We start from the raw sequence: 13,286 nt of genomic DNA on the forward strand, positions 1-13,286 counted from the left end.
TCCAGTCTGAAAAACAATCCTCCACCACCACCCTCTGTCTTCTATCTTTGAGCCAGTTCTGTATCCAAATGGCTAGTTCTCCCTGTATTCCATGAGATCTAAACTTGCTAATCAGTCTCCCATGGGGAACCTCATCAAGCGCCTTACTGAAGTTCATATAGATCACATTTACTGCTCTGCCCTCATCAATCTTCTTTGTTACTTCTTCTAAAAACTCAATCAAGTTTGTGAGACATGATTTCCCATGCACAAAGCCATGTTGACTATCCCGAATCAGTCCTTGCCTTTCCAAATACATGTACATCCTGTCCCTCAGGATTCCCTCCAACAACTTGCCCACCACCAAGGTCAGGCTCACCAGTCTATAGATAATAACCAGATAATAACTGCTCAAAAATGACATGATTCTCAGAACAATTGAAAATTCTCAATTTAAGAGGTGAAATAATTGGTTTCAACTTTCCTTTTATGAGGAATGATTTTATTCCAAACCAATTTCTCCCTATAGGCATTGTGGGTCTACCTATGGCACTGCAGTGGTTAGAGAAGGCAGTTCACAATCACCTTCTCAAGGGGCAACTAGGAACGGGCAATAAATGCCCATGTCCCACACCCCACGAGTGAACAAATAACAGAAAAGAAACTGACTGGCTGGACCACTCGCAACAATTGAGGAAAATGAAAGACAAACAACAATTAACATTTTTTGGATAAAAGAAAGGAGCATCAGAAAGGAAGACATAAAGCAGGTAGAAGACATCAGAAATCTCAGGGGAAACTTAATAACGAAAACAAAGCTGGAGTGGAAGAGTAAGCCAAATACCATGACGTATCAAATAGCTTATGGCTAACTAACCTCAGGCAGTCAACGAAACAGATGGTATGAGCAATTAAGTTTAATCTACAGGCTGCAAAGCTAACAAAATGTTCATGTTCATCCTGATATACAAAAAGGAACCCCCAAATATGGCAAAATCTGGCTTGATAGTTGCATCCTATTAGTACAACTTTTTAAATATTCGGATTAATAAGTTAAGAAGCCCCTGCATTGTAAGAGTAACAAAGCTTCCAAAGTACTTCAGTGCCTATGGAGTGCTTTGGGGAGTAGTGGAAAATATTTCATAAATCTCAGAACTCCACAAAATGTCCACATCTTCATAAAGAGATAACAAATGTGAATTTACCTCAGAAAATGCTTTTCTTTACATTTGACTTCTTGGAGAAAATGATATTGCCAAGTCTACAACTTGTTTTCTCTTTGGCAGAGATGTCACCAATCCATGTCCGGACACCCACATCATGTTTCGCTGGTCATATGAACCAGTTTTAGAAAACAATGGACCACAGTCATACCCTGAAATATCACACTTTTTTCTTTGCATTTTTAACAATTCCTTGGGAATGTTACTTTTATCTCTGAAGATTTTTTTCTTAGTTTCCAACCCACAGATTTCAGCAAAAACTCTCTGCTACAATGTGTTACAAACAGTGAACTTTGCAAGATGAAACTGTCTCTAAAATGTAGCCTTACTTTGTTGAGTGTAAAGGGTTAGAAAAGGTTTTAAGACATAGGATTTATCGTCATTTCGATAGGAATAAGTTGATTAGGGATAGTCAGCATGGTTTTGTGAAGGGTAGGTCGTGCATCACAAACCTTATTGAATTCTTTGAGAAGGTGATCAAACAGGTAGATGAGGGTAATGCCGCTGATGTGTATGTGGACATCAGTAAGACGTTTGATAAGGTTCCCCACAGTAGGCTATTGCACAAATTACGGAGACATGGGATTGAGGTTGATTTGGCGGTTTGGATCAGAAATCGGCTAGCTGAAAGAAAACAGAGGGTGGTGGTTGATGGGAAATGTTCATCCTGGAGTTCATCCAGGATCTGTTTTGTGGCCACTGCTGTTTGTCACTTTTATAAATAACCTGAATGAGGGTGTAGAAGGATGGGTTAGTAAATTTGTGGATGACACTAAGGTAGGCAGAGTTGTGGATAGTGCTAAAGGATGTTGTAGGTTACAAAGGGACATAGATAAGCTGCAGAGCTGTGCTGAGAGGTGGCAAATGGAATTTAATGCAGAAAAGTGTGTGGTGATTCACTTTAGAAAGAGTAACAGGGTGAGAGTACTGGGCGAACAGTAAAATTCTTGGTAGTACAGATGAGCAGAGACATCTCCTTGTCCATGTACATAGATCCCTCAAAGTTGCCACCCAGGTTGATTGGGCTGTTAAGAAGGCATATGGTGTATTAGCTTTTATTAGTGGTGGGATCAGGTTTTGGAACCCTGAGGTCATGTTGCAGCTGTACAAAACTCTGGTGTGGCCGCACTTGGAGTATTGCATACAGTTCTGGTCACCGCCTTATAGGAAGGATGTGGAAGCTTTGGAAAGGGTTCAGAGGAAATTTGCTGGACTGTTGCCTGATATGATGGGAAAAGGTTGAGGGACTTGAGGCTGAATTCGTTAGAGATAAGAGAGAAGGTGTATATGTCCTGCTAAGATTTGCTTTCCCAAAATGCAGCACCTCGCACTTATCTGAATTAAACTCCATCTGCCACTTCTCAACCCATTGGCCCATCTGGTCCAGATCCTGTTGTAATCTGAGGTAACCCTCTCTTTGCTGTCCACTACACCTCCAATTTTGGTGTCATCTGCAAACTTACTAACTATACCTCTTATGCTCACATCCAAATCATTTATGTAAATGACAAAAAGTAGAGGACCCAGCACCGATCCTTGTGGCACTTCACTGGTCACAGTCCTCCAGCCTGAAAAATAACCCCCCACCACCACCCTCTGTCTTCTACCTTTGTGCCTGTTCTGAAGCCAAATGGCTAGTTCTCCTTTTATTCCATGAGATCTAACCTTGCTAATCAGTCTCCCATGGGGAACCTTGTCAAACGCCTTACTGAAGCCCATACAGATCACATCTATTGCTCTGCCCTCATCAATCTTCTTTATTACTTCTTCTAAAAACTCAATCAAGTTTGTGAGACATGATTTCCCACGCACAAAGCCATGTTGACTATCCCTAATCAGTCCTTGCCTTTCCAAATACATGTACATCCTGTCCCTCAGGATTCCCTCCAACAACTTGCCAACACTGAGGTTAGGCTCACCGGTCTATAGTTCCCTGGCTTGTCTTTACCGCCCTTCTTAAACCGTGGCAGCATTTTTGCCAACTTCCAGTCTTCCGGCACCTCACCTGTGACTATCAATGATACAAGTGTCTCAGCAAGAGGCCCAGCAATCATGCCGCAACATGACCTCCCAACTCCCATACTCTCAAGGGAGTGTTGCTGAACAAAGAGACCTTGGAATGCAGGTTCGTAGCTCCTTGAAAGTGGAGTCACAGGTAGACAGGATAGTGAAAATGGTGTTTGGTATGCTCTCCTTTATTGGTCAGAGCATTGGGTATAGCGGTTGGGAGGTCATGTTGTGGCTGTACAGGACATTGGTTAGGCCACTTTTGGAATATTACATGCAATTCTGCTTTCCTTCCTATTGGAAGGATGTTGTGAAACTGGAAAGGGTTCAGAAAAGATTGACAAGGATGTCCATGCTGTACATCTCTATGACTCTATGACTCTAAGGTTGAGAGGTGACTTAATTGAAACATATAAGATAATCAGAGGGTTAGATAGGGTTGACAGTGAGAGCCTTTTTTCTCTAATGGTGATGGCTAGCACAAGGAGACATAACTTTAAATTGAGGGGTAATAGATATAGGACAGATGTCAAAGGTAGTTTCTTTCCTCAGAGATTAGTAGGGACATGGAACGCACCGCCTGCAATAGTAGTAGACTCACCAACTTCACGGACATTTAAATGGTTATTGGATTGGCATTTGGATGAGAATGGAATAGTGTAGGTTAGATGGGCTTCAGATTGGTTTCACAGGTCAGTGCAACATTGAGGGCCGAAGGGCCTGTAGTGTGCTGTAATGTTCTATGTTCTATGTTCAAAAATACATCTTTAATGCAAAGTGAAACAGATAGTTCTAAAAATTGGAAAGAGCCAGTGAATTCCTGGCATTGATCTCAGTTTGGAGAACAAATGGATTAGGAGCAGGAACAGACCATATTGTCCTTAAGCCTGTTCTGTCATTCAATAAGATCATGACTGATCTGTTTTTAGGTCTCAACTCCACTTTCCTGTATTTCTCCATAACGTTTAACTCTCTTGTTGAGCAAAAATCTATTTGACTTTGCCTTGAATATATGCAATGACCTCCAGCCATCTGATTTTCTTTGTCCATGTTCAGAAAGGAATCTTCATGAGCTATATCTCTCTTTGTGCGTTCTATGGAAACATGTGGGTGGCACGGTGGCACAGTGGTTAGCACTGCTGCCTCACAGCGCCAGAGACCCGGGTTCAATTCCCGCCTCAGGCGACTGACTGTGTGGAGTTTGCACATTCTCCCCGTGTTTGCGTGGGTTTCCTCCGGGTGCGGAGGTTTCCTCCCACAGTCCAAAGATGTGCAGGTCAGGTGAATTGGCCAAGCTAAATTGTCCCTAGTGTTAGGTAAGGGGTAAATGTAGGGGTATGGGTGGTTTGCACTTCAGCGGGTTGGTGTGGACTTGTTAGGCAGAAGGGCTTGTTTCCACACTGCAAAGTAATCTAATCTAAATGTTCCCCTTGTATTACAGCTACCTGATGCTCCCTTGCTGAAGATTACTTAGACATTCCTATTGCGGCAATTGGTTTCCCACTAAACTTCCAACAACTAACTTTGGAATGTCCAGTTTTATTATAATGGAAACATGTTCTTTCTATCATTTCTTCATTCCAGCCTTTCTCCTTCATAATTCTGGTGCCCTTCTGTCTGTTCTAATCAACTAGTACCTCTTCCATCCACAGATTTTGTATTCCTCCAGTTTCCATGTGGCTGTGTGGTTAGCACTGCTGCCTCACAGCTCCAGGGACGGTGGTTTGATTTCATCCACAGGTGACGGCCTGTGTGGAATTTACACATTTACACAACCCACCTGCTTCCTCCCACAGTCCAACAATGTGCAGGCTAGGTGGATTAGCCATGGAAAATGCAGGACTACAAGAGTAGGGTACAGTAGAGGGTGGATCTGGGTAGACTGCTCTTCAGAGGTTTGGTATGGACTCAATAGGCTGAGTGGCCTGCTTCCACATGATAGGGATTCTATAATTTCCAGAACACCATTTCCCTGCCTGTAACTGTGCAATATCTTAGACATCTACTAGAACCACTACTTCTTTGATCTTGAATATTTAGTCCTCATGTAAATAAGTCTTTAAGTTTTCTGGAATGCTATTTCTGAATTCTTCCATGATCATATTTTACTTTATATTCTCAGTTTTGTTTCTGTGGCTTAAGTGTTGTAAGATATTGATCCCACACAATAACTGAACTTCACTTCCTTAGCTGCCTTGGAAGAATCTATACTCACACAGCCAGAGAATTATTTCAGGCCTTTGGATTACTCGGGATAAGCACAAACCCCTAATGCCCTCGTATGCAAAATGAAAAGGTGCTGCAAATCACAGTAATCTTCAAGAGCACATGTTCAAACAGTACATTTGGTATTAAAAGCAAATTTGATCTCTTTCATCCACCCATGTGAAACTGATAACATGAAGTAAAAACAAAATCAGTTCAAAATGGATTAGTATTCCTGCGTAATGTAGGTTTAGCTAACATCGCTACATAAACTGAAATGCAATCTCTGTCCCATTTTATGTGTTGATTTTTATTATTTGGTGATGAATTTGTATTTTTTTAAAACAACAAAGAACAGTAGGTGTTGGAAATATGAAACACAAACAGGAATTGCCGGAGGAACTCAGTCGGTCTGAGGAAGGGCCTCTGGACCTGAAACATTAACTCTGCTTTCTGTCTCCACAGATGCTGCCACACTGCTAGGTTTCTCCAGCATTTCTGTTTTTATATTTTTTTTAATATGTATTTGTTCAGGGGATCTGTGGCTAGGGCAGAATTTATTGTCCTTGAAAAGTTAAGGGCTAACTACCTTCTTGACGACAATTGTCCAATTACTGTGATTTGCAGCACCTTTTCATTTTGCATATGAGGGCATTAGGGGTTTGTGCGTATCCCGAGTAATCCAAAGGCCTGAAATAATTCTCTGGCTGTGTGAGTATAGATTCTTCCAAGGCAGCTAAGGAAGTGAAGTTCAGTTATTGTGTGGGATCAAGCAGAATTTATTGTCCTTGAAAAGTTAGGGGCTAACTACCTTCTTGACCACAATTGTCCAAGTGCCGTAGGTATTCCCAGTGTGGTTAGGAAGGAGCTCCACGATATTGACCCAGCAGCAATGAAGGAACGGTTACATAGGTCCAACTTAGGATGGTAGATGGCTTGAAGGGGAGTCTAGAAGTTGTTATGTACCCATACATTTTCTGTGCTTGTCCTTTAAAGTGGTAGAGCCGCATGTTTTCTTTTTATAGAATCCCTACAGTATGGAAACAGGCCATTTGGCCCAACAAATCCGCACCGACCTTCTGAAGAGTACCCCACCCAGACACATTCTCCTACATTTCCCCTGACTAATGCGTGTAACCAACACATCCCTGGATACCATGGGCAATTTAGCATGCACATCTTTGGACTGTGAAAGGAGACCGGAGCACTCAGAGGAAACCAGTGCAGAAATAGGGAGAATATGCAAACTCCACACAGATAGTCACCCGAGGCTAGAACTGAACCTGATGCTGTGAGGCAGCAATGCTAACCACTGAGCCACCATACCAGGTAGGTGCTGTGGAAGAAGCCTTGGAGAGATGATGTAGTGCATTTTATGGATGTGATAATGCACTCTGATCCTAGTTTCCCACAAGGTGAAACAACCTCTCAGCATCTACACTTCAGGAATCTTATGTTTCAATCAGGCCCTTCCTAGAATCCTCTTTCCTCATTGGGATATATCTCTATTGCAAGCCGTACAATGTTTTTTTTAAAATGTCTGTCATCATTCCTGGAATATTTTTTCTGCTAAACTCCTTTAAAAATCTATTCTACCCAACACAGTTCTCATTCCTTTATGACTACACATCTGTAAGCTTAGCATATTTGTTTATCACATTCAACTGTGCATTGATGATGGATGTAGTAAATGATTAAGGTCATAGAGTCATAGAGATGTACAGCATGGAAACAAACCCTTCAGTCCAACCAATCCATGCCGACCAGATATCCCAACCCAATCTAGTCCCACCTGCCAGCACCCGGCCCATATCCCTCCAAACCATTCCTATTCATATACCCATCCAACTGCCTCTTAAATGTTGAATTGTACCAGCCTGCGCTGCTTCCTCTAGCAGCTCATTCCATACACGTACCAGATGGATGGCAAGCCAATTAATGCTTGCCATCCAATGGTGTCAAACTTCTCGTGTATTGTTGGAGCCGCACTCATCCAAGTGAAGGGAAAGTATTCCATCACAATCCTCAATTGTACCTTGTAGTTGGTGGATCGGCATTGAGGAATCAAGAGTTGAGTTATGTGCCACAGAAAAATCCTAGCCTCTGACTTGCTCTTGGAGCTACAGTATTGGTGTGGCATTAATGTAAATTTATCACAGTTTTAGCTTATTTCACAATTCAATGCTAAGTACAGTAGAATTTAAAGTAAGCAAGAAATAAGCATGCAAGATCAAACACAAAGTGTTTTTGAAAATATGCTTCCACACTCATTTACTAACTTTGATAGAGATATAAATTTTGTTACATGTTTTATATAATGAAAATTATTGAGAATTAATCATTCGCTTTAACATTATCTGAAGTGATTTACCTCCTTCTCTAGTGTTCTTACTTTTTCCTTTGCTTCTTGAAGTTCACTTTCTACTTCAGATGAATCTGAAATTGAACCAATCTGTGTGAAGTTTACATCTTGTATCTAAAAAAAAACACATGATCATTTCTACATCACAACCAACAGCACTCATCAAGATGATGCTATCACCACAAAGATTTCTCTATTAATGTGTCTCAGTTGTGTAAAGAAAATCTAAATCTTTATTTTGCATAACTGCATTTAGTCTAATTTAGTTTGTAGTTGACGTTAAACTGAAACCTACAGTTTAAATTTAGTAGTTGCCAATCTTTAGCTAGGTTCCCATCCAGCCCCAACAAGGATTCCAGGGAATAAAAAAACAGCTGAGGCTCTAGACTCAGAGAGACTTTTTACACTGAAAGCATATAAGGTAAAGTCATCATAGTCCCACTTTCTCAACAGAGAGAGAGGTGACTGGTGATGACTTTAACCTGAGGGTTACCATGGCTCAGGTGAGTGGCAAGATTGAGAAGGAGAGCACTTCATGGTGACGTTAGCCAGTACAGGAATGGGACCTACACTGTTGTGGTCAACTCTGCATTGTAAACAAACTGTCCAGCCAACGGAGCTAACATCCAAACACCCAACAGTCACAAGGTTCTTGAAAGCTGTGTGGTCTGCAGGGTCCATGGCATTGTGGTACGGGGGCTTTTGAGTGGAAGGAGAAACAGCCCATCAAGTCTGCACTGACCCTCTGAAGAGCAGTGCTGGGGCTAGTGACTAGGGGACAAATCTAGTTATGGGAATCAATTCTGTTCACTGCAGCCATCAGCATGAGTCCCAAAGGCTGAGTTGCTTGTTTTGTGCCAGTCAGGGAATCCCCTCAGGATTGGAGAGGAACCTGGGAGTGTTGTTGTCATCCACATTGGCACCAGCGATAGGGCTAGAAAAGGTATTCTGCTGAAAGAATTTTAACAGTTAAGAATTAAATTAGAAAGCAAAACCTGATTTCCTTCTTCTGTGTACTCCTACTTCCTTTGTACTTTGATTAGATGTGGGCGGCACGGTGGCACTGTGGTTAGCACTGCTGCCTCACAGCACCAGAGACCCAGGTTCAATTTCCGCCTCAGGCGACTGACTGTGTGCAGTTTGCACATTCTCCCCGTGTCTGCGTCGGTTTCCTCCGGGTGCTCCGGTTTCCTCCCACAGTCCAAAGATGTGCAGGTCAGGTGAATTGGCCATGCTAAATTGCCCGTAGTGTTAGGTAAGATGTAGATGTAGGGGCATGGGTGGGTTGCGCTTCGGCGGGTTGGTGTGGACTTGTTGGGCCGAAGGGCCTGTTTCCACACTGTAAGTAATCTAATCTAACCTCCAAGAAACTAATTTTGAGTTTGCTAACTAAGCTACGGTTAAACTACCATAACATAAATAAAGTCAAGGCATTGAATGAATAACCTAAGCAGCAAATAGGGTCAAAGGTGTAAAAATGGTAAGAAGGTAAAATTATTCAGAAGAAACCATGTGAATGAAGGGCACAAATAGGAGGTCATTAGGTATGATCTTGTAGCCATTACATAGACATGGTTACAAGGAGAACTAAATACAGATTGGTATGTAGTATTTTGAGAGAACAGGCGGGAAGGAAAATGTAGTGGGGTGGCATTGGTCGTGTGAGGTGGAACAAGTACAACAACAAGAAATAATTTTGGATTTAAAAATGTCAAATCTATTCGGGTGGAGCTAAGAAATAACCGGGGAAGAAAATATTGTTGGGATTAGTCCATAGGCCCCTGACAATAGCTATACTGTAGAAAGAGAATAAATAATAAGGGCATGTAAAAAAGGCAGTATATTAATCAAGGATGATTTATTTTTCACATCAAATGGAAGAAACAAATTGGCAGGGGTAACCATGAAGAAGAATTCATCACGTATATTCAGGGCAGTTTCCTACAACAAAATATTGTGGATCCAATCGGGGTCAAGTTATTTTGGGGCTGGTATTGTGTAATGGGGCAAGTTTAATAAATTATCTCAAAGAGAAAGGTCCCCTTGGAAACAATAACCATAATGTGGTAACATTTATCATTCAGTTTGGTGATAAACTTGGGTCAGCAACAACTATGCTAAACCTAAATGTGTCTAATTATAAAGGAATTAGAACCTTACTGGGTGAAATGGACTTGGAGTTGATATCCCAACTCCTAACCTCAGTGGTCTGAACAATGAAGGTTGGCATTCCAAACGTCTTCTTCACCATTTTGTCTGTCTGTGACACAACTTTCAATCAACTATATACTAGAACCTCTAGGTCTCTCTGATCTACAAGACTATCCAGGGCTCTACCATTAACTACATAAGCCTTGGCCTTGTTCATCGTACCAAAGTGTGACACCTTGCATTTATTAAATTTGGACTCCAATTGTCTTTCTTTGGCCAATTGGCCCAATTAACCTAATTGATCAAGATCCCTTTGTATCTTAGATAATCTTTTTCACTGTCATCTATACCTCCAATTTTAATGTCATCCACAAACTTACTAACCGCGCTTCCTATATTCTCATCCAAACTGTTTATAACAAACAATAGCGGATCCAGCTCTGATCTCTCTCTCTGCACCTGCTCTGCGGCTGTAGCACTATCTTCTGTGTTCTGTTCTGCTCCCCTGATGCACTTTGTATAGTATGATCTGCCTGTATTGCATGCAAAACAACACTTTTCACTGCACCTCAGTACACGTGACAGCAATAAATTAATCAATCAATCAGAACATCACTGGTCATAGGCCTCCTGTCCAAAAAACAACTTCCACCACTGCGCTTTGTATCCTACATTCAAGCCAATTTTGTATCAAACAGGCAAGCTCACCCTGACAACATCTACTGCTTTACCCTCATCAATCTTTTTGGTTATCCTCAAAAACCTCAATTAAATTTGTGAGACACAATTTCCCTCGCAGAAAGCCATGCTGACTATCCTTCATCTGTCCTTGCCTCTCCAAATGTATGTAAATCCTATCTCTCAGAATCCCCTCCAATAACTTACCCAACGCTGATGTCAGACTCACAGGTCTATACTTCCCAGGCTTCTCCTTACAGCCTTTCTTAAATAAAGGCATTACATTAGCCACCCTCCAGTCCTCCGGCACCTCATCCATGTCTATAGGGTGATACGAACATCCCTGCTAGAAATTAACTGCCTTTTACAAGAGAAACTGAATACAAAAATAGGGAAATTATCTGCTTCAGTTAAACAAGGTGTTGGTGAGTCCACATCTGCAGAACAGTGTCCAGAACTGGTCTCCTTATTTAAGGATGGAAGCAGTTCATAGAGACATTCCAGACACCTAGAACGTACAAGGTGTAATGAGGCAAAGTTAAATAGGCTAGGCTTGCATCTGCTAGAGTTAGAAAGAGTAAGAGCAATTTGATTGAAACATGTACAATCTCCAGGAATCTTTACAGGGTGGATGTGAGATAAACACTTCTCCCTGTGGGAGAATCTGGAATTGGGGTCACAGTTTTACATCACAGAAGGGCATGTGCCTTTGAAACCCTCTTTCTCAAAATACTGAGAAATAATGTTATTAAGATTATTAAAATAATGTTTGTAAGATATTTTTGGATATTAAGAAGACTGAAGTTATTGGCAGGAGCGGGTGGTAGGTGATGATGTGGAATTATCAGGTCAGCCATAACCTTATGAATGATGGAGGAGGCTCAGGAGCTGAATAACCTACTGTTATTCCTAATTTGTATGTTGGTATCTTCCTCTTTGCTAGTTAATGACTTTGCTCAGTAGAGAGATTTTTCCCTGATTCCCATTGGGTAAGTTTATTAGGGATCCTTGATGCCATACTCAATCAAATGCTGCCTTAATATCAAGGACTGTCACTCCAGCTCATTTTGTTTCCAAATACAATTGATGATTCTCTCAGATGAGTGGCAGTTTCTAAGTATCAAAACTGGTTTAATCGTCCAACTCAAAACTGGTCTTCGTTGAACCTGGAATGCCAATAGTTAGCCTGGCAGATTGCACCTTTGGATTTGTTGGACCAAAGATGGACCAAGAAATGATAAGGGAATATAGAATAGAATACAAATGTAATTTAGTAAAAAAAATTATAAAAACATACTGTAAAATATTCTATAGGCGCATAAAATGCTAACATTTAACTAAAACGAATGTGACTCTGACAGGGTCAATTTATAATCATAGAATCATGGAATAGAATTATAGAATCCCTACTGTGTAGAAAGAGACCATTCAGCCCACTGAGTCTGAACTGACCTTCTGAAGTGCATCCCACAGAAAGCCAGCCCCTTTTTTTATCCCCCATAACACTGCATTGCCTATGGCTAACCCACCTAGCCTGTACATGCCTGGAAACTATGGACAATCAAGCATGGTGAAACCAGTCTAACCTGCGTATCTTTGGAATATGGGAGAAAACTGGGGCACCTGAAGGAAACCCATGCAGACACGGGAAGAATGTGCAAACTCCAAACACACAGTTGCCCAAGGGTGGAATCGAACCTGGGTCCCTGGCACTGTGTGGCAGCATAATGGGTAATAAATAAGAAATGTCAGAGAAGCTAAATGATTACTTTGTGTCTGTTTTCACTGAGAAGGATACCAAAAATCTCTCAAAATTAAAGATCCAAATAGCTAGGGCAAATGAGGTGCAGAAGGAAATGAGCATCAATAAGATGATTGAACTGGAGAAATTAATAACACTGAAAGACAATATATCAGCATGAACTAATGATCTATATCAAACAAATCACTAGAGATAGTAGATGTATTGGTGTTTATCTTCCAAAACTCTATAGTTTTTGGAATGTTTCCCCTTGATTAGAAAGTAACAAATGTGACCTATTATTTAAGATGGGAGCAAGAGAGAAAACGACAAATACAGACCAGTTAGCCTTAACTCAGCAATAGGAAACTGGCTAGAAACTATTATAAAGAATAAGATATATAGACACCTGATTTATAATGACTTGATTGGGCAAAGTTGCATGGATTTGTGAATGGCAATCCTGTTTGATTAACTTGAGAGTTTGTTTTGAAACGTTATGAACAAATTTGATAAAGGAGAACCAATTGATACAGTATACTTAGATTTTCGGATAACTTTTGATAATATCCACCATAGGAGGCTGGTTAGGAACATTAAAGCAATATTTCTTAAATGGCAGGTTGGATACTGTGTAGATGTACAAAGGGATTAAGATGTCCTTGTCGATGAGTCAATAAAGGTCAAGGTTCCCCATGGGAGACTGGTTAGCAAGGTTAGATCACACGAAATACAGGGAGAACAAGCTATTTGGATACAGAACTGGCTCAAAGGTAGAAGACAGAGGGTGGTGGTGGAGGGTTGTTTTTCAGACTGGAGGCCAGTGGAGTGCCACAAGGATTGGTGCTGGGTCCTCTACTTTTTGTCATTTACATAAATGATTTGGATGCGAGCATAAGAGGTACAGTTAGTAAGTTTGCAGATGACACCAAAATTGGAG

The 13,286-nt window shown here is 41.1% G+C and overlaps 1 protein-coding gene across 4 annotated transcripts in view; it reads right to left on the reverse strand.

Annotated features, from left to right (window-relative positions):
* The window catches only part of LOC122563891 (coiled-coil domain-containing protein 192-like), a 121,816-nt gene that overhangs the window by 75,132 nt on the left and 33,398 nt on the right, over window positions 1-13,286 (reverse strand). For 2 of the 4 annotated variants that reach the window (XR_006315769.1, XM_043718102.1), the window contains exon 3: window positions 7,786-7,890. Coding sequence is in view for 3 of the 4 variants with exons in the window: in XM_043718102.1 (XP_043574037.1) it covers window positions 7,786-7,890 (105 nt within the window). In the remaining variant the exon portion in view is untranslated. The remainder of the gene's footprint in view (window positions 1-7,785; window positions 7,891-13,286) is intronic. The other 2 variants (XM_043718125.1, XM_043718115.1) reach the window with 2 other exon arrangements.

Source organism: Chiloscyllium plagiosum, chromosome 2 (genome assembly GCF_004010195.1).
Source record: "Chiloscyllium plagiosum isolate BGI_BamShark_2017 chromosome 2, ASM401019v2, whole genome shotgun sequence".
Lineage (NCBI taxonomy): Eukaryota > Metazoa > Chordata > Chondrichthyes > Orectolobiformes > Hemiscylliidae > Chiloscyllium > Chiloscyllium plagiosum.